The 19,881-nt window shown below is 39.5% G+C and overlaps 2 protein-coding genes across 6 annotated transcripts in view; one reads left to right on the forward strand and one right to left on the reverse strand.

Annotated features, from left to right (window-relative positions):
- ARL6IP6 (ADP ribosylation factor like GTPase 6 interacting protein 6) overlaps positions 1-3,466 on the reverse strand; it is a 50,926-nt gene extending 47,460 nt beyond the window's left edge. For both annotated transcript variants that reach the window (XM_003405841.4, XM_023542952.2), the window contains exons 1-2: positions 2,475-3,466; positions 512-565 (exon numbers count right to left, since the gene is read on the reverse strand). In XM_003405841.4, the coding sequence (XP_003405889.1) occupies positions 512-565; positions 2,475-2,874 (454 nt within the window). In that variant the 5' untranslated portion in view covers positions 2,875-3,466. The remainder of the gene's footprint in view (positions 1-511; positions 566-2,474) is intronic.
- Positions 3,467-3,638: 172 nt separating this feature from the next.
- The window catches only part of PRPF40A (pre-mRNA processing factor 40 homolog A), a 61,411-nt gene continuing 45,168 nt past the window's right edge, over positions 3,639-19,881 (forward strand). Inside the window, exons 1-2 of one of the 4 annotated variants that reach the window (XM_010586315.3) lie at positions 3,639-4,272; positions 5,285-5,416. In XM_010586315.3, coding sequence (XP_010584617.3) covers positions 3,877-4,272; positions 5,285-5,416 — 528 coding nt within the window. In that variant the 5' untranslated portion in view covers positions 3,639-3,876. The remainder of the gene's footprint in view (positions 4,273-5,284; positions 5,417-19,881) is intronic. The other 3 variants (XM_003405843.4, XM_010586316.3, XM_003405842.4) reach the window with 3 other exon arrangements.

The following is a 19,881-nucleotide window of genomic DNA, read 5'->3' on the forward strand; positions in this document are numbered from 1 at the left end:
AGGTTTTTTTTTTTTTTTTAATTCCTGGAATGCCTCCTCCAAAGACAACTAGAAAATTTTAAGTATCCCATGGATTTGAGTCACATATTTTTGTCAGTTGCTGTCAAGTTGATTCCGACTCATGGCAACCCCGTGTGTGCATAGTAGAACTAGTCCAGCCTGTGATCTTTCAGAAGCAGACTACCAGGCTTGTCTTCCAAGATGTCCGTGGGTGGGCTTGAATTGGTAACCTTTCGGCTAGTAGTTGAGCACTTGACTGTTTGTGCCACCCAGGGACTCGAATCACATATGGTTATACTCAAAATGTACTTCCAAAATTTTATAATGGGTGTGTGTGTGTGTATACAGACATACATCTACAAATATAATAAAAACTCATCACATATATACGCAAAGGAAAGACTGAATCAAGGGCACAGACGAACATATTGGGCATTTTATCTAAAATTTTGTACAATTTAAGTATGTTTTGAAAAGCAGAAGTGGACCTAAAATCAAATTAAGTCCATACCTAATAGCCCAGTGTCTACACCATCTTCATTCTTCAGATTCTCAGCATGCAACTCTGTAAATACAAAGAGAGGGTTAGGTAAAGAATAAAGTTATTTCGTAATGTGAAGTAATCAAAGGCTTGGGTGACATTGTGAAGTTGTGCAAAGTACTCCAGAGTCAAAGAGCCGGTTTCGAATTCTGATTCTACTTACTAGCTACGTGATCTTCAGGAATCAAGTAAGACTTACCTTATAAATGGGAAAGCTAATGTTTACTTCATAGGGTTGCTGTGAAAACAGTTTAATAGCAATTGCAGAGCATACCAGTTCTTACTTCAATTCCTTCCCCCATTCTTTAGTATAAGAACAGCTCAATGTTTTCTGCAATGAACTTCAATTTACAACAATTTTATGACTTTATGATGCAAAGGCAATCTTTCAGGGAAAAACAAAAGGTATAGGTATCACCTGTTTCTCTAAAGTTTGCTTTACACCACTTCGCTTTTACAAAAGACCTACGTTAGTACCTGTTTTCACTAACAAAAAAAAAATCCAGAGAGGATTTTTGCTTTTACAAAAAGAGGCAAAAAGTGGAAACTGCCATCAGCCATTTGTTTTGCAGTGAGCCTTTAAAGATGCAATACACACACTGAGCAGTCAGTGGCATTGCCAAGCTCCTTCCATGGGAACTATACTCAGCATCTCAGCATTGTATATCATTCCTGCTTTTACTGCCTGGTAGTGTTATTTGGTATGATTTGGTAGGTTAGTTTTGGGGCCTGGGAAATGCTCGAAAATTTTTCCCATATAAATTAATGTTAATGCTTCTTTGTTTCACGCCATTTCAGCTTAAGAAATGTTTCACAGGAACTCTCTACATTCAGATATCAAGGGAAGCCTGTACCTAGAAAACTGTCTCTTAGAATTGCTGTGAAAAAATAAGGGGAGGGGAGAAGGAGTGATAAAATAATAAAACATTGGCAGCCAAGTAATTCATATTCACAGTTTGCCATCTCATGAAGAGGTCAAATTCACAAAGTAACTTGTCAGTCTATCTTCTTACAATCAAGCATTGTAAGCTGTTAGATGCTATCTGCTGCCCATTAGGGGCTGGGAAACAACGAGAAAAAATAACTGTAGTTAAACAAATATACACTATTTAGTCAAATGAAACTGACACTTCAGAGATGTGTCGGGTGTGTTCTATACACAAAGTAAGGTAGTTCTTTTCGTTTTATATTTTTTTCCAATAATTTGGCCAAGGTCACATTCACTACTCAGAAATGATATTTAAACTCAGGTATGAATCTTTCTACTTTTACATGCAGTACCCAACCATATAATACATCTGTATCAGCCTCTGCAAAACCTTTCAAGGCACATCTATTTTTATTCCAATTTGGCCAATATTTCAACTTCAGGCACTACTAAAGGGGGGAAAAAAAAACCCTACGGACGCTGCGGTAAAACTTTACTTACTACACCCAGCTACAAATATAACATAAAACTAAGAGAGACTAATTATTTTACCCGTCCAAGTACAAATTTGGGTTGTGGGCTAGAACTTCTTGTCCTCCAGGAATTCTGTGAGTGTACAGAGGGATCGGTGGATCAAAGCCACTGAACCTGTAGCCTTTTCAATTACACCCATTTTTCACCGTCTCCATTTAATGATGGTGTTTCTGCAATTTGCTTTTCTCAATATTTCACCCCAAGTGGTCACTGATTTTAAGATATTAAATCTTCAGAAGTACCCATTTATCAAAGGAATCATTCTTAAAAAAGAGTCTGCTGATCACAGACCAGGGTCTTCCACCTTGGGAAAGAGAAGACAAAAGGAGAAGAGCAAAGAAAGGTGCAGACGACGACTCTGAATGAAAGAGGCTGCCAGCTTGCCGGTCAAAAGAGGGAGAGATGGAGGCGAGGGACGCGTCCAGGCCCAACTTCTGCTCTGGGCAGACTTTCAGGCCCGCGCTTCAGTACCTTTTACTATCAGGTAGGCGATGGCAAGGAGGAATGCGAGGAGGGCGGCGAATACCAGCGAACAGAGCACAGAGAGGACCTGGACCGGCCACCGCCGAGCCGAGGCTCGTCCACCCGCAGTCGCTGGGAAGATGCCATTGCGCTTATCGGGCAGAACCGGTGAACCGTCCCCGTGCGGCGGTAGCAGCGAGCCCTTCCTGAGCTCCGACGACCCCCCAGCCGAGAACTCGGCTCGCAAGTCGCGGGCCACTTGTTCGCATCTCTCCTCCTCGTCGACTTCGCCCTCGCCCCAACCGTCCCCCTGAGAGAAGGCGGAGTACACCGGCCGAGGGAGTGGGGCCCGAGTGCCAAGTCGGCGGCGCCGCAAAGCCAAGACGCTCCCGCTCTCCACAAACGACATGGCGGGAAAGACCGTGAGGCCCGCGGAGGCGGAGCGGCTCCCACCCTGGGCCGTCAGCAGCCAATCAGCGCCCGGGCCCTATTCCGGCCTCGACCACCCGGCTCTGGCGTGCAGGGGTGCGTAGGAGTCCGCGGCTGGCGGGAAGCAAGCAGACGGGCCTCCTAAAGAGCCCGAACGCCCCTGGACCAGAGCCCGACCTAGGGTCTGGCAATGCGGAGGGAGAGAAGCAAAGCGCGGAGCGGGAGGCGAGCCGAGACGGAAGGTAGCCGAATGCCTGGCTCCTGCAGCGCTTCGTTCCGGCCGGAGACCTCAGCCACCGCCGCGTCACCTCTAGGCAGGCGCGCGCCCTGATAGCTCCAATGCCGCACCTTCCCGACACCCGGTCCTAGCGCCCGCCTATGCCGCTCCGATACACGTTCCCGAACCTATTTGCTCTTTCCCTTTTCTTTGCTTGCCTTCTTCCCTGATTTCCTCCTTAAGAGCAGCTCACCGCCACGCGCTCGTGTCTTGCCTTAACCGCCCATTCCTAACTCTCTTCCGCATCTTTTTTTCTCTGCCCCTACCACTCCTTCCCTCCACGCCCTCTACACGCCTCTACCTCTCTTCTGCCAGGGCGTGCGCTCTCCGATCTGTACCTACCTCGAACCCTCTTCTTTTGGGCCCCTCCTCCCGTCTTCCCCGCCCCCTCCCTTCCTTGCCCCTCCCACTGTCTCGAGCACTGCGCGCGCGCCATCTGGCCGCAGCCACCGCTAACGCTAGAAGCTGCCTACCCCACCCCCACCCACCGTACCCCTGGCGGCTTCAGGTTTGTGGGGCGTACGTAACTTGGTTGGGGGCGGTGAAGGCGCCAGGCCCCCGCTGCCCACCCCCTATGGAGGAGTGCGGCCGTCCCAACTAGGGAAGCTGGGACACTGTTATCTTCTCTTCCCCGGGGGAAGTTGGTGAAGTTTTCCCGGCGGAGGATTCGGAGCAGAAACTTCCTCCGTCCCCCTCCCCCCCTCCATGCAGGCGACGTCGAGTGAGGCTGGGGGCGAATCGCCGCAGAGCTGCGTGCCGGCCGCGCACTCAGATTGGGCTTCGGGGAAGCCTGTCAGCTTATTGGCCCCGCTGATCCCGCCCCGAAGCGCAGCGCAGCCTTTAACCTTTGGCCCCGGCGGGCGCCAGCCACTCAGATCGCTTCTTGTTGGCATGTGTAGCGGCAGTGGCCGCCGGCGGAGCAGTCAGAGTCCGACGATGAGGCCGGGGACGGGAGCAGAGCGTGGAGGCCTCATGGTGAGTGAAATGGAGAGCCATCCTCCGTCGCGGGGTCCCGGGAACGGGGAGCGGAGATTGCCCGGCTCAAGCCTTTGCTCCAGCTCTTGGGTCTCTGCTGACGGCTTCCTGAGGAGCCGGCCCTCGGTAAGGGATCGGTGGGGAAGGGGGAAAGTGGCACAATGAAAAACGGAGTCAGAGAGACAGGAAGCTTTCTCAAAGAGGAGAAGAGTGGACGGAGGAAGCGCTCGAGATGGTGGGATATGTTCCGATGGAGAGACATGGGGGCGGGGACGCACAAAGGGAAGGATGTGGGACCCTGGAAGTTCCCGGTGGGCTTGGCCTAGGCAGAGGCGTGGTGGAGATGCTGGGCCCTGGGCGGGGTAAGCGTCTAGGAGAGGTAGGCCTGATTTAGCAGGAAGAGGGAGGCGGAAACTTGGTTTTGTAGACTTTAAAAGAGGCTGCCAAAATTTGTTTTCACTAGTAGTGGGGGTGTCTGCAGTGGGAGCATTGGCAGGAAATTTACTTGGTTTTAAGACCTGGAACAATGGACACTTAGGTGAAGTGTTGTCTTTTTAAAGAGCATTAAAGTTGCATTTTTTCCGGAAGAATTTTACCTGTCTTAAAGGTTGTGTTAGGAAAGAATATGTTTATTTGTTAGGAGTGAAGTGTCCCTAGGTACCTGTCTGTCTTTTCTAAGACCAGTTCTCATCTGAGTTAATTTGGTAAATTTAGCGTTTTAAAGTCGTTTAAGTAACGTGTTTTAAAAAAAGCGTTATAAAATAGCAATAGATGGTTCTCTTTTGTATCTGTGATATATGACAAAGTTGTGGCTTTCACCATGAGAGTTTAAAGTAGTTATTACATAAATTTCGTTCAAGTTTGGCAAGCCAGTTAGTAACTGATTAAATCAGTTTTTCTTTTTAAATTGATCTAGATGTTCAATGATGGTTTCAAGTTATATTCAGGAATATGGCAGTTGCAAGCTTGTTATAAACACTGTAGTGCATTTTTTGTTAATATAGGACAAGAGAGTATAAACTATCTGCGTAATTCAGTCACACATTACTTTAATATTAGCCACTGCAGAGAACTCATTTGAGATTTTTGAGAAGCTCTTTCTGTTACTTGCTGATGTTTAGTTTTCATTATTTTTCAGATGGGACACCCTGGCATGCACTATGCCCCCATGGGAATGCACCCTATGGGTCAGAGAGCGAATATGCCACCTGTACCTCATGGAATGATGCCACAAATGATGCCCCCTATGGGAGGGCCACCAATGGGACAAGTAAGAATATTTTTGTATTTTTGTTTTGTTTTCCATTTATTTTTGTCTTCTAGTATTGTGTCAAGATGAAGTCTGGGTAAATAGTTATAGCTGTTTAAGGATTAGTTTATGTCAAAATAATGTTTTCAAATACAGCAAATGTTGGATCATGACTAACCAAATTTTGAATGTATCAAAAGTCTTCTGTACGAAAAACTTATTTCCTACCTCAACAAAACTAAGAGTTTCTTTTCTTTTTTTTTTTTTAAAGTAACAAGGTACATTTAGGCTTTTTAGTTTAATGACTTTTTTTTAAGGATGTCAATTTAACTGAACGCTCTAAGAATAAGTATTATCTGATATGTCACATAACTTATATTGGTGGGCCATAAAAGATAAATACAAAGGATCTGAAAATAGGAATTGCTTAAGCCATTAACTGAGAATGAGTTCTATATTTTATTCCTGAAATATCTTCTTCTTTTGTGTGTATGTTGGAGGCGGGGCTGATGAGGTTTCTACTTCATAATTCTGATTTTTCATAGGATGCTGTCAAATAGGTAGCTCATTTTCCATTTATACTATTTTGTTTAAACAAAATTTGTATTGCTTCTGCACTACTGCTTCTGAGCCGTCCCTTCCATCTCGAGCATGAATTGTAAATAGACATTTTCTAGGAGTGATTTAGATCAAAAGGTTTTAAGGCTTACTCAGTGGCTGATAGAACTGAATTCCTAGGAGAGCATTCAAGAAAGGTAACAGGTTAAGTTACTATGGATAATTTCATGTTTTCTGTATTAAGTCCTATAATACACAGGTCCTTTAGGTGGCTGGGTTATTTCCATTTGAGTATCTTGATAAATCATCAGAAATTTAGGCTAACAAAATATTTTGAAAAAAACCAGTGGATTCGATTTGATCTTTTGATAATTAGTACTGTTTTCTTTGATAATAATTTAAGTCACGATGGTTAAAGTTAATAGTGCAATTGCAGTGGACGAAAGGAGCTTGCTCTGTGTCTCTTTCTACTTAACTGTAAGAATAGAAGGGCTTAACGTCAAGTGGTTTTCTTCTTTTTTATTTGGAATATAGCCCTTAATTTTGTATAAAAATCTTTATTCAAAGGCACAGGCCCAAAAGATTCTGCCTGTAGGTGTTCTTTAAATAAAAGAACTGTTTATTCTGTGACTGTAGAGTAACATAAAATTTAAAATTCCCTATATGATGGAGAGACAACTCTGATTCCTCTTGTTTCTTTCCATCTCTAAACAGCAAGGAGCTCTTCTTGTTTTCTTGGTAGAGCTGCTCTAACTAGATAATGAGCTTTAAAAATATTTATTCTTTAAATGCTCTGGTTCTTATTTAAAATTAGTTTCTTTCCACAGAAAGATAAAATAAAACAATTTGCTACTGCCAGATGCTTCTCTCTTTTCTGGGGCCTTCTGTTTCCATTGGGCCAATCAAGGTAAGTTTTGCAAGGGATTGACCTGTTTACCCTTGCCGTAATGGTGCTATTGCACTACCAAAACCAAGATATCAGCTAGTCATTTCTAGTAAGCTGCAGATTTTATCTTTTTTTTTTTTTTTTTTTTTAAGCACTTTTGTCTGTTTCATTGACATTAGCTGGTCACACTTTGCCTTAAGGCCCTTTTTAGCTATATTTGTGACCGTCTTCCTAGGAAGTTTACTTGCTACTTGGTGCACATTTATTCATATACTATGAATTTAGTCATGTGGTTTTGATATCTTTTTCTAGGGCCAATATAAATTATGTGCCTTTAGATTTACCTACTAAACATTTAGAAGTCTGTCTCTTCCAAGTGGCTCCTATTAAAGAATGAATGTCTTAGGAGTCCAGCTCTGAGGGTGCCAAGAAAATATCCATTGTTTTTTCTCAGAATCAGATTATTTCCTTTTTTCCCGTTAATATATAACTAGCAAATATGGGGCCCAGATCTTGGTAAAGCTAATTCTTACTTAAGCTTTTATAACAAATTGGGAGGGCATGGATAATTTAAATGCTCAAGTAATTGGAAAATCTTATTTAAAGCCATATAAACACTCCCTCAAAAATAAAAGTTGATCATAATAGCAAAATTGATCTTTTTTTTTTTTTTCTGTATCATTGTTTTTTTTTTTTTTCTGTCAGCCCATCCTCAGAAGTATTAATGAGCAGAAAGTGGTCAGAAAATAAGCAGGGAGCCTGAGTAGTCCACAGCAGCGATACAAAGTTGGGTAGAGTTCTGCCATCCAATTTTAAAAAGTCACTTAACTCACAAATTATTTAGACTTAGGAATGAAGATTATAGAGCTTTCTTGTATGTTGGCTAGTTCACGTTATGATCTCTTGCTGGGATCTCATGCTAAAGACTAAAATTGGTGGCAGTTTTACTTGCTAAATGCTTTCGGTCTTTGGAGTGTCACTGCATGTACAATAAAATTTTAAAACTTGCTTGTAAAATCATGTACAGGCTTGACAGCATAACAGTTCTAGGGAAGCAGAGTTGGTAATTTTTCAAATGCAGCACGTTATTTATAGGGTATATTCACATTTTTTCTTCTGTAAGTTACAACACCCTTTTAAAATTCAGGCGAAATTTACTAGTAGTAATAAATATTTGGAAATTATCAAATGAAGCCTGTTTTTTCAGGTTTATCTCAGTTATATATCCTGTAGGTTAAATTTGGCCCTTGCTGTACGTAAATTTCATATCGGAAAGTTGTGCTTCCACTTGTACAAAATTACAGGATTTTACAGTTGGAGGGGATCTTACAAGTTGTATAAACCATAAATAATATATGACCTGAGTATAACTTTCGGGAGGATTATTGGTTAACAAGCCATATTAATAAAGATAAAAGAATTTTACTTGCTTGGTGCCAATACTCAGAAATTTTCAATAGAGATTTCGTTTAAGATATAGTTACGTTGAGGCTCTCTCTTTATTCCAGTTCTAGAGAAAATAATGTTTTACCTTTAAAATGTTTCACATCTTTTGTTGTTCTTTCTACACTGATGGTTTTGCAGTTACTTACGCCCAAGAGTATTACTAGCTGACTATTTTTTGTTTGGTTGGTTGGTTGTTTTTTTTTCCCCTCCCCCAAGGCTTAGTTTTTCTTTTCTTTTAATGAGAAGAGTAGAGGAAGAAACCTAACGAGGTCCCTTTCAGCTCTAACAGTCTGTGATTTAATTCAGATCATTTGATAAGAGTAGGCGATATAGATGAAATTTTATGGGTTGATGTAAAGATAAAAGAATAGAAAAAATTGTTTTAGGAATGCCTCTCTAGTTCTAATTATTCAGTACTTTTTTTTTTGTCTTTGGTCAGTAAAATTATAAATGAATGATTGCTTTTTACAAGTTTGATTTTCTTGTTCTTGCATTTCATACTGAAAAAAGGAGGTTGTCACAGATCTTATTTGTATTTCTGCATGTTTAGTCTACTATTAGCAACTTTTAAAGTGGTTTTCGTGCTTCAAGGCTGTCCCCCAAATTTTCTCATAGATTTTATCATGTAACCTCTTTGCCCAGGAACCACCAGTGTTTTTTGTGCCTTTAGCATAGTGTCTAAATTCTGTAGCAGAACTTTCAAGAATCTCTGTGGTGCAATTCAAAGCTTCACATTCCCTAATTTGAACAGGCTATTGTTTTCGTGTTGTCTTGAGTGGTTGTACTAGTTCATGACTTGAAACTCATGCTGTTTTTCTTGCCCTCTTGCCTCCAGCTTATTACCACCATGAACTTTTTTTGTTTACCTAATTTCTACCATTCCATGTCCTGCCTTCTCCAGGTGGTCCTCAACAAGTAACTTCCCCAACATATACTTCTTCCTCACATTATTAAAATAAAATCTTAAGTAATTTACCCATAAGTCTTTACATTTTTAATTATTTTGGCAAATAGTTTATTGACTTGTTTGTTTTATAGTTTGTTATTTGCCTTGTCTTCACAACAGATAACAGATTGTAAGCTCTTAGAGGGCAGGAGCTATGTTCTGTACTTTTTTAAAAGCCTGCAGGTGCTGAGCATAGTTCTTAGCACATTATGAGTGCTCAGTGAAATACTTGTTGAATGAATGAAACATACACAGATATTTTTTCCTACAAAATAAGCCAGGAAGTCTGTGAGCCTTACATGTAACTGTTTCCAGTGCTTTGTTACTACTTGCTTCTGTTATCTGCCCCTTGACTGTTTCTTTTTCATTTGACAAAAATGGAAGATAAATAATTTTTGCTTTGTGAGTAAAACTAAGGCACTAATTTTAAAGTATAGGCAAATATATTTCTATCTATATGACTCATTGGTCATCTCATTAAGTTTTACCACAGATTTTTCCATACCCTGGGGGAAAATGATCTGGAATGTAGGTGCTACAGAAAACCTAAGTCAGTGCTTTGGTATGTTAAATTCATATGACTGATCGGGAGACTAATCTGGTGCTATTGCTTTTGAACTACCTTTACTTTTGAGTATTTACGGAATCCATGCCATTAAATTAGATACTAGCCAGTGAGAAACAGAGACTTTTTTAGGTTATCTGCTCATAATTCTTGAGTCTCGATAACATGTGTGCATTTACATTATTCAGCAAAGTACTTTATAAAATAAATTGTCCAAGACCTAATGCGTTTATGTAATTTTTACACTATGAATGTAGGTAGATTTTGACAGGTTTTACTAATGAGACCAGAAGGTATGTTTATTTTCATTATGTTTAGATAGCAGTTCATTTAAATATGAGCTCATCTACTCAGAAACTTTAGGGTAGTGTTTATAATGTGGAAAATATTCGGAGAGATACTAAGAGGACCGTAAAAGTTTGGAAGACTTAAATGTATCCCCCCCGCTTTGAGATTCACAGAGCACAAGAGTCACAGGTACTGAGAAGTCTTTCTAAAGCCTTTTTTTTTTTAAATCGTGATGAAAATATACATAGCAAAACATTCGCCAATTCAACAGTTTCTACATGTATAATTCAGTGATACTGATTGCATTCTTCACGTTGTGCAACGATTATCACTATCCTCCAAATTATTCTGTCATCATTCACATAAACTCATTCCACCACCATTAACAAGAACTCAGTGCCTCCTACGCAGAAACTCCCCCTTTCACCCCTCCCTCCGATCCCTGGTCATACCTGTTGCTATGTTGATTGCGACTCATAGCATCCCTATAGGACAGAGTAAAACTGCCCCATAGAGTTTCTAAGGCTGTAAATCTTAATGGAAACAGACTGCCACACCTCCCATGGAGCGGCTAGTGGGTTCAAACCAGCAACCTTTCAGTTAGCACCAAGCAGTTAACCACTGCGCTACCAGGGCTCCTTGATGTTTGGTTTTTATATATTTGTTTATTTCATATAAGTAAGATTATACAATATTGTCCTTTTGCCACTGACTTTTGCTCAGCATGTTTTCAAGGTTCATCCATGTTGTGGCATGCATCAGGACTTCATTTTTCTTTACGGCTAAGTAATAGTCCATTTTATGTACGTACCACATTTTGTTTATCCATTCATCTGTTGATGGACATTTAGGTTGTTTCTACCTTCTGGCGATTGTGAAAAGTTCTGCAGTGAACATTGGCATACAGGTTTCTGTTTACATTTCTGCTTTCACGTCTTCTCGGTATGTGCCTAGAAGTGGTGCTGCTGACTCATACGGTGGTTCTATGTTTAACTTTTTGAGAAACCACCACGCTGTTCTCTGTAGAAGCTATAGCGTTTTACATACCCACCAGGAATGGAACAGGTTGCAGGTTTCTCCATAACCTCACCAATACCTGTTATTTTTCTTTTTGATGATTGCCATTCTAATGTGGTATCTCATTGAGGTTTGAGTTGTATCCCCTCATGGCTGCTAACCTAAAGATTGGCAGTTCAACCCACCCAGCAGCTCCATGGAAGAAAGGCTTGGCAAACTCCTTCTGTAAAGATTGTTGTTGTTAGCGGTGATAGGATTGCATATAGAGTGTTAACAGTAGAACTGCCCTATAGGGTTTTCTTAGTTGTAATCATTATGGAAGCAGATTGCCAGGTGTTTTTTTTTTTTGGCTGAGCTGCTGGGTGGGTTTGAACTGCCAACCTTTCCCTTAGCAGTTGATTGCAAACCTCTTGTGCTGCCTACACTATGCGGCAGTTCTGCTGTTACACGTGGGGTTGCCAGAAGTCAGAATCAACTTGATTGCATTTTTTTTTTTTTAATCGCTAATGACATTGAGCATCTTTTCATGCGCTCCTTGGCCTTTTGAATATCCTCTGGTGAAATGTGAAGCCTTTTACCCATCTCTTGAAAGGATTGTCTTTTTGTTAAATTAAAATTTTTTACGTACTTTGGCTATTAGACCATTATCGATGTATTGTACCTGCAGTTTTTCTTCTAGTCCGTAGGTGGTTTCTTTATTGATCAAGTCCTTGGATGAAAAAAAATACATATTTAATTTTTATGAGGTTTTGTTTACCTATTTTATGTTTTATTGCGCATGCTTTGGTTGCCATATCTGATAATCTATCATTAAAAACTATATTCCACAGCCACATCCCTATATTTTCTTCTAAGAATTTTATGGTTTTAGTTTTCACATTTAGGTCCTTGGTCCATTTTGTATTGATTTTGTGTACAGTGTGTGGCTTGGGCAGAAGCCTTTTAAAACTTTGTTGCAATGAGCATTTCTTAATCTTATTTGACCGTTCCTCACACTCTAATCTCCCTGCCCAATATTATCCATTTATTTTGCTTTATCTAGCACATTATGTGGTATTTAGCACATTGCATGCTAAATTAGGACTGTTTATTCATTTAGTTTGCTCCTTAGGCAACATTGGAGTAAGTTAATAACATGCACATAAATGAAACAGCTTAGGGTGCGCAACATATGTATTCATTAAATAATGGAATGAAAAAGGAAAGGGCACAAATTTCCGCAGGTTAGTGTGAGTTTTTAACTGGTGTTCAATAGAAATATTAGTGGCACTACTTCTATCGTTTCATGAAGTATATTGGTAGATATTAGAGATTTGACACATCTGCCTAGCCCATTAGCCGTGTTGTAAATCTTTTACTGTTGTTTTTTTTTTTTAGCCTAGAGAAGTAAAATGTCTAAGTTGTGAGGATTTCTGAATGGGAATGATGAGTAGATTATTTTCTCATATAGAAGTTGTCAGTATAGTCTTTTGTTCTTACTCCTTTTGGTATACCTTCACATTTCTTTTAGTCAACAAATATTTACATACCACATGTTGTTTATCCATTCAGAGATGAATGATCTGTGCCCTGCTTCCAGGGAACTTAGAATCTTCTTCCACAGATCTCTCTCCAAGCTGTTTTCTCATCTTCCAGCTGTTGGTTTGACTGTCAGGGTATTTCTGAGCATTTAGAAATCTGGCAGAGATGAATGGTTCGCTTTTGTTTATGTTCTCTCTCTCTCTAGTCAAGTAACCATATATTATATTTAGTTTGGTTTTTTTTTTGTTTTTTGTTTTTTTACAGTTAACTATTATAGCTAGTGATAATTTAAATATGTAGTAACTGGCATTGGTGGGCTTAAAAGGAATTGTTTTCTGAAATGAATTATGCTGTTAGCCATGTCTCTAAGGATTAAACTTGCCATTAAGGAGGACTGTTTTGAATTAAATATAGTTTGTTTGACCATAAGCTTTTTTTTTTTTAAACAAAATTCTTATATGGCCATACAAATGTAATTATGTATGTATTCATTATGTTCTGATCTTCTATTCACTTGGGCTAAGACTTTTTAAGTTACCTTTTTGGCTAATGAAGGAGCCTTAAGTTCCTGTTTGAAAACGTGTTTTTATAGGTTCTTTCACACATGTGATATCAAGAAAGTTGTTACTTCTTTGAAAGGTGACTTTTCATTAATTTCATAATTTATTGTATATTGTTAAAGAGAATAGAAAATTACCCTTTCTTTATACTGAAATGAGGACTGGACAATGAAGTTGTTTACCGTAAGTGTTAGTTTCTGGTACGTGCCAAGTAGCTGTCCTATGCACTGATAACATGTATATAAATGAAACATGGTTCGTGTCTAAAAGGTGTCCAAAAAGGAGAAAAAATTAAAAAATGAAGTGTTTTATGTGTACATATGTGTGTATATAAGGAAGGAACCTTGGTGGTGCGGTATTAAGTGCTCGGGTGCCAACCGAAAGGTCAGGAGCTGGAACCTACTAGCTGCTGTGCAAGAGAGAGATGTGGCAGCCCGCTTCCCTAAAGATCACAGCTTTGGAAAGGAAACCCTGTGGGGCAGTTCTCTGTCCTCTAGGGTTGCTGGGAGTCAGAATCAACTCAACAGCGGTGGGGTTTGAATATGTATATAACAATTTGGCTACCTATAATAGTCTAGTTTGAAGGATTTGGAAGGGAATACTAATGTGATCTTTGTTATACTTCTGTCCTAGAGGGCTTGTGTTCAGGAGAAGGCTGGATGACTTTTTAAAGTCTTTAGTTCTGTATGACTTCAGTGAAATATCCCAATTTGTGTGTGTGTGTGTATACTCAGTTATATTTAGTTTATATTTTATAAAGTGATACAGTTCATTATTATTCTGCTCTTTCTATGTTTTTGTCCATATCTGGTGGGTTTTCCCTTTGTATTTTCTGTACCTTCATTTAGGAACTTTGGAGGTTGGTCAGAGACAGTGGCTTAAGGATCAGTAAGTAATTTCGGCTATTTTTTGCCCTTTTCACATACTTTTTAATTTTTTTTTTAAGGTTTCAGGGAATAAGATTGTGATACCTGATTCCCTGTTGAAAGAACTATAATTTTACCACCAAGTTGTATATGACGTTGAGAGATTAATACACCCTGTTGATTTTGACTCTCCTGACTGAAAAAATGGGGTGGCTACAGTAGGGAGTAATAATGCTTAAGGACTTAAAGGGAATTGTACAGTGACATTGCAGGGTTAGTACAAAACATAATGCTTTTAAACTGGGATTCATTTATTACATGTATTCATTTCTATAGGAGAAGATGGTTTAAAAATATTTGCTTGATGCTTTTAAAAACTGGAGTGCCTATCTGAGAACAAGGTAGGGAATAGGGAAGGGAAAACATAAGTGATACTTTCATTGTATGAGTTGAAGGAGAGCAGTGGTAATAAAATAGCTATCATTCATTGAGGACCATTCTGAGGGCCTTACATGTATTATCTCATTTGATCCTTAAAACGATTCTATCAAAAGGATACTGTTTTCCCAAAATCATACAGCTGGTAAGTGGTTAAGCTGGAATAGGAATCCTGGCACTTTTACTGCACTTACCATGAGCTTCAATTCTGACTCATGGCCATACTATGTGTCTCAGAGTAGACATGTACTCCGTAGGATTTTCAGTGGATGATTTTTCAGAAGTAGATCTCCAGGCCTTACTTTTGAGGCACCTCTATGCGGACTGAAGCCTCCAGCCTTTTAGATAACAGGTGAACATGTTTGCACCACCCAGGGACTCCTACTCTGACTCCAGAGTGCACTTAATATGATATTATGCAGTGAATTAAGCTAACCTCCTTAGAATCTGATGGAGTATCTATACCACAGTAATTTTGAAATCTCCAGATTTAGAGAATTCAGCAAACTATATAATTTTGAAAACTGCTTGTTGACTTATTAAATGATAAGTTTCTATCCTGTGTGATAATAATTTGCCCAAATATTGTGTATCTTTTATTTATCTAAATGTCTCTTTTTATTAGAAAATGACAAACGTTTTAGAGTTACATCATTCTAGATGAAGAGGGAAACTAAGGTTAAGTGATTTTCCCAAATACAGCCACAATTTTGAGTTGTTAAGGATCTGTTTTAAATACAGGTATTTGTATTTATTTCCAGTTGAATGAATATTTAGTGCCATTAAAAGATGTAAGTTTTACATTTTTTTCAAAAGTTTATTTTCAGCATTTTTTCATGAACTTAATCTAGTGGTGTAAGAGGTAATCGTTTTTAAATGCTATTCTTAATAGTCTCTGTAGGGTGCTTGTCTTGTGGTATTTAACTTCCTCTTTTTAAAAGAAACCAAATAAAAAAGCAAGAATCAAACTTGCAACCTCAGGTTTTCAACAAGAACGGTTCTTAAATATCAACCAAATTTAGGAGTTGGCCTTTTTTTAGATGATTTTTTATAAAGCTTGCAGAAAATAAGCTAGTTTGTGATTTCTTCATGCAGAAAAACCTTTGGATAAACTTCTGAAGGCCACATGAAGATGAAGATCTCATCTTCACTTAATGTTTTCTCTTCAGATAATAGTAAAATTGGACGTAGTTTACGTTTTGTAAAATGTGTTACCTGTAGCACTGATACTGCTTTTATTAACCTTTAATTTTTATCTTTTAAAATACATGAAATGAAAAATGATGCATGCTTGTTGATGTATAACATTAGAAGTTTTCCAAAGTAGGATTCTAGGAATGACTGATGAGAGTGTGAGGCGTTTTCTGGTTTTCACTCCCTTGTTTTTTATTTTCTTCAAGCTGTGGTGATTTCTTCTGAAAGCATCTTAATAATTGATTTTATAACTTCTGTCCTTAAAAGGGGGCCCTGGTGGTGCAGTGGTTAAGAGCTCGGCTGCTAACTGAAAGCAGTTCAAATCCACCAGCTGCTTCTTGGAAACTGTTTGGGGCAGTTCTGCTCTGTCCTGTAGGGTCACTGTGAGTCAGAATTGACTCGATGGCAACGAGCTTGGTTTTGTGTGTGTGTTTTAATCCTTAAAAGAATATAAATAGAAATATATATAGAAATTAATTATATAGTACTTACACAAATGGTTGGCCGTTTACCAATAAAGTATATCAGATATTGTACCTATGAATTTTTTTGTTTATAGGAGATGCCAGAGTATTTAGAAAAATCCAGATGTTAAATGTTCTAGACAATTTAGCTTAAGTATCATAATAAATACATTGAAACCTCTGAGAGGTGGAACTTGATGGGACTACCTTGTTTTTCGGGGTCTCACAAGTTTTCCACCTTTGACAGGGTATATAGTCTTACCACTTTTCTATCACTTGTTTTAGTAGAAAATATTTTGTATTTTCCTTGTGACAGAATTACGCCTTATACGTGTTCTGGTTTCGCAGTTTTTACTGTGTATATCTTTTACCTTCTCCCTCTTTCCCCCTTACTTATCCTGACAACTAAAAATCTTGAATTAGATCGCAAAGTAGTTTAAATGGGAATTTGTAAAGAAGCATGGGGTTGTGACTTTATAGTATGCTTCATACTAAGGTAGTATGAACTACCAGTTTTGTAGCTTTAAGATTGATCTGGCTCATGGAATTTGTTGTAGTGTTTTTGTAGCAACCAAACTGAGTTCTTTCGTTTAACCATTTTGAACCACCATCTCATTTTCATGAAACTTAAGGGTAAGGTGTCAACGATGGTAAACCACTCCATTATTCTCTGTTCCCCTAAGAGAAAAAAAGTACCTAAAATGGGAAGTCTAAAAAACTGTAAATAAAGGTAGGTCACCAATGCGCTGTACCCTCCATGTGAAGCCAAATGAGACGTAAACCTTCCTTGCACAAAGGGACAGCACAGCAACTTGAAAGTCTCAGCTTTGGTTATTAGGTTAAGGGAGAGAATATTATTCCTGAGAATTTGAACCACAAACTGATTCTCTTACGCTTGCAGCCTAGATGCCCTTTATCAGTGTGACGTAGTTAAAACAAACAACAACAACAACTAAAAAAAACCCTGCAGTTTAGAAAATTACCTTATCTCAGCCTGGTGGTGCTGCTAGGTGACTGGCATAAGTAAATACAAATCCTTTAAAAGAGTTCAGTTTCATCTGAGACAGGGATTATAAAATCTCCATGCTGTTATGTGTATTCTAGAATTAATGGAAAATGGGAATCATAACGTTTCCACAAAGTAGATTTTTTAGGCTTGGAGAAACAGGCTGTGGTGCAATGGATTGCTTTTATATGGCCTTTCTAGCCATGATCTTGTAACACCCAACAAATGATTGGGCAAATAAGGTGCTTGTGCCCACCAAGAGGATTGATTGGATAGCTTGCTAATCATGCAAATGAGGTGCATGGCACCCTTGTTGGGGTAGGATCATGCACATAAGGTATATTGAACCCTAACAAGGGGATTATTTAGTTTTGTCATTTGCTAAGCTTAAAAGAGAGCCAGTCCTAGAGCAGAAGGAGACCTCACTACAACCAAGAAAGAAGACCCAGGAGTGGAGTGCATCCTTTGGACCCAGAGTCCCTGCTCTGAAAACCACCTAGACCCAAGGGACAGAGCTATAACACCAGAGAGAGTGCAGGATGGTGAGAAACGGTGACAAATGTTTAGAGAACCACCAGCAGCATAACCAGGAGACCAGCAGGAGATGGTGTGGTGGGCTTCCCAGCCCACAGAGCAAGAAAGCTGAGCACCTTTGAGCAGGAGGCTTACTGACAGAGTGGGGTGTCTCTGGACATTTGGCGCGGCTAGGCTTACTGACCTGTGGAGCTAGAGAGTTCAGTTACTCAGTTACTTCAGGCCAAGGCTTACTGGCAGAGTGGAGTGGCTCTGGGCACTTACCAGTGGAGCTAAAGAGCTTTGTAAGTTGCCAAAGCAGGGCAGAGGCCAGGCCAGTGGAAGAGGCCTGAGGGGCTGAAGGCCAGGGAGAAGCTGGCCTGTGGGCACGGCCGAGGAGCTATCCTGACCAAAAAACTGTACGCTGAGTCATTCCTAATCCTGAATTGTAACCTATTACTTCGCTAGTAAACCCCATAATCATGAGTATTGTCTGAGTTCTTTGTGGCCATTGCAATGAATTATTGAACCCAGCAGAGAAGTAGAGTGCTATGGGAGGGATGGCTGGTGTCAGAATTGATAAAAAAGGTTGGAGAGAGGAAGTATGCCTGACTTCCATAGGAATCAGCCACAGGCTGATGATTTTTTGATTCTTCTCCTTTGTGAAGTTAGTCAGAGAGGTCAGAGGACGATGCTGCTGCCATGCCATTTTTGTATGGGCTTTCCTTCAGTACTCAAGCCTCTGGGGGAGCTCTAAGTTTGTCACATTCTAGTAATAGCTCTGATGGCACAATGGCTAAATGCTTGGCTGCTAACAAAAGGGTCAGTAGTTTGAACCCAGGCACTGACTCCACTGGAGAAAAGACCTAGTGGTCTGCTCTTGTAAAGATTACAGCCTATGAAACCCTATGGTGCGGTTTTGTTCCGTCACATACAGTCACTATGAGTCGGAGTTTACTTCACATCACACAGCAATAACAATAATAGGTTTAGATCCCTGGGTGGCACAAATGGTTCGTGCTTGACTACTAACCTAAATGTTAGTGGATTGAACACGCCCAGTAGTGCCACAGAAGAAAGGTTTGGCAGTTTACTTCCGTAAAGATTACAATCAGGAAATTGCTATGGAGCAATTCTACTCAGTAACACATGAGGTTGCCTTGAGTCGAAATCAACTCGATATCAACAGGGGTTTTGGTTTACTAATAGCTTTTTGTAAGAGGTAACATTATTTTGAATATTTACATTTTCGTTTGGTTTCATGCTTACAACGTAGGAGTTTTGCTTTAAAATTATAGTAATTTTTATTTGCTTTTGCAATATTCAGTTGTACGCAATTTAAGAATCTTGCAGATGTGGTTGTCGGGTTAAACAAACTTAACTAGTTGCCTCCTTCCGGAATTTACAGAGATACTGAGGGTGAATATGGCTTTTTATCTGATGTTAAATCTCATTCTATAATCAATACTGTAAGTTCCAGTCAAAAAGAAAATTTTTGAGATGTTTTAAAATTTGAGATGTGGGAAGAAGGGCGATTTAGGAGAGAACTATAACTATCAAATTATGTATGTTCTTTAATGGTTTTAAAGTATTGTTTGCTTTTGTTTCATTGTCCTGGTCTAGTAAAATTTTTTTTAAATATATTTATATAGGCTTTTTTGGTTTTTAAGTGGGATTTGATCATTTTGACGCTTTTTTTTAAGTGGGATTTGATCTGTGTGTGTCTTATGAAGTCAGAATGTATTTGAAATGCATGTTTATTTCTAGTGTTCACTGGCGCTAAGAATGTTCTTTTGCGTTATGAAGTTTTTTTCCATTTTTCTTTATGTCTTCAATTCTTATGGGAAAATCTTTTGATTTGCTTTTCTCCTAAGTTTTCAAACCAGTCTTTCAATTTTATCTTAGAAATCTGGTTTGGATATGTTACCAGCTTTTGATTTCTATGCGGGCGGGCCATGTTAAATAGCAGTGTGTTTTCTCTCTGTTGCCCAGCATGCTTCTGGATTCCTTTCCCCCATGGTTATTATTGTTGTTACCTGCTATTGAGTTGGCCCCTGACCCAATGGCAGCACCATGCACATTGGAACAAAACACTGCCTCATCCTGCACCATCCCCATGATCAGTGGTTTCAGATGGGACCACTATGATGTATAGGGGTTTCACTGGCTGATTTTCAGAGTAGGTCTTCAGGCCTTCTTCCTAGTTCGTCTTAGTCTG

This window comes from Loxodonta africana, chromosome 6 (genome assembly GCF_030014295.1).
Source record: "Loxodonta africana isolate mLoxAfr1 chromosome 6, mLoxAfr1.hap2, whole genome shotgun sequence".
Lineage (NCBI taxonomy): Eukaryota > Metazoa > Chordata > Mammalia > Proboscidea > Elephantidae > Loxodonta > Loxodonta africana.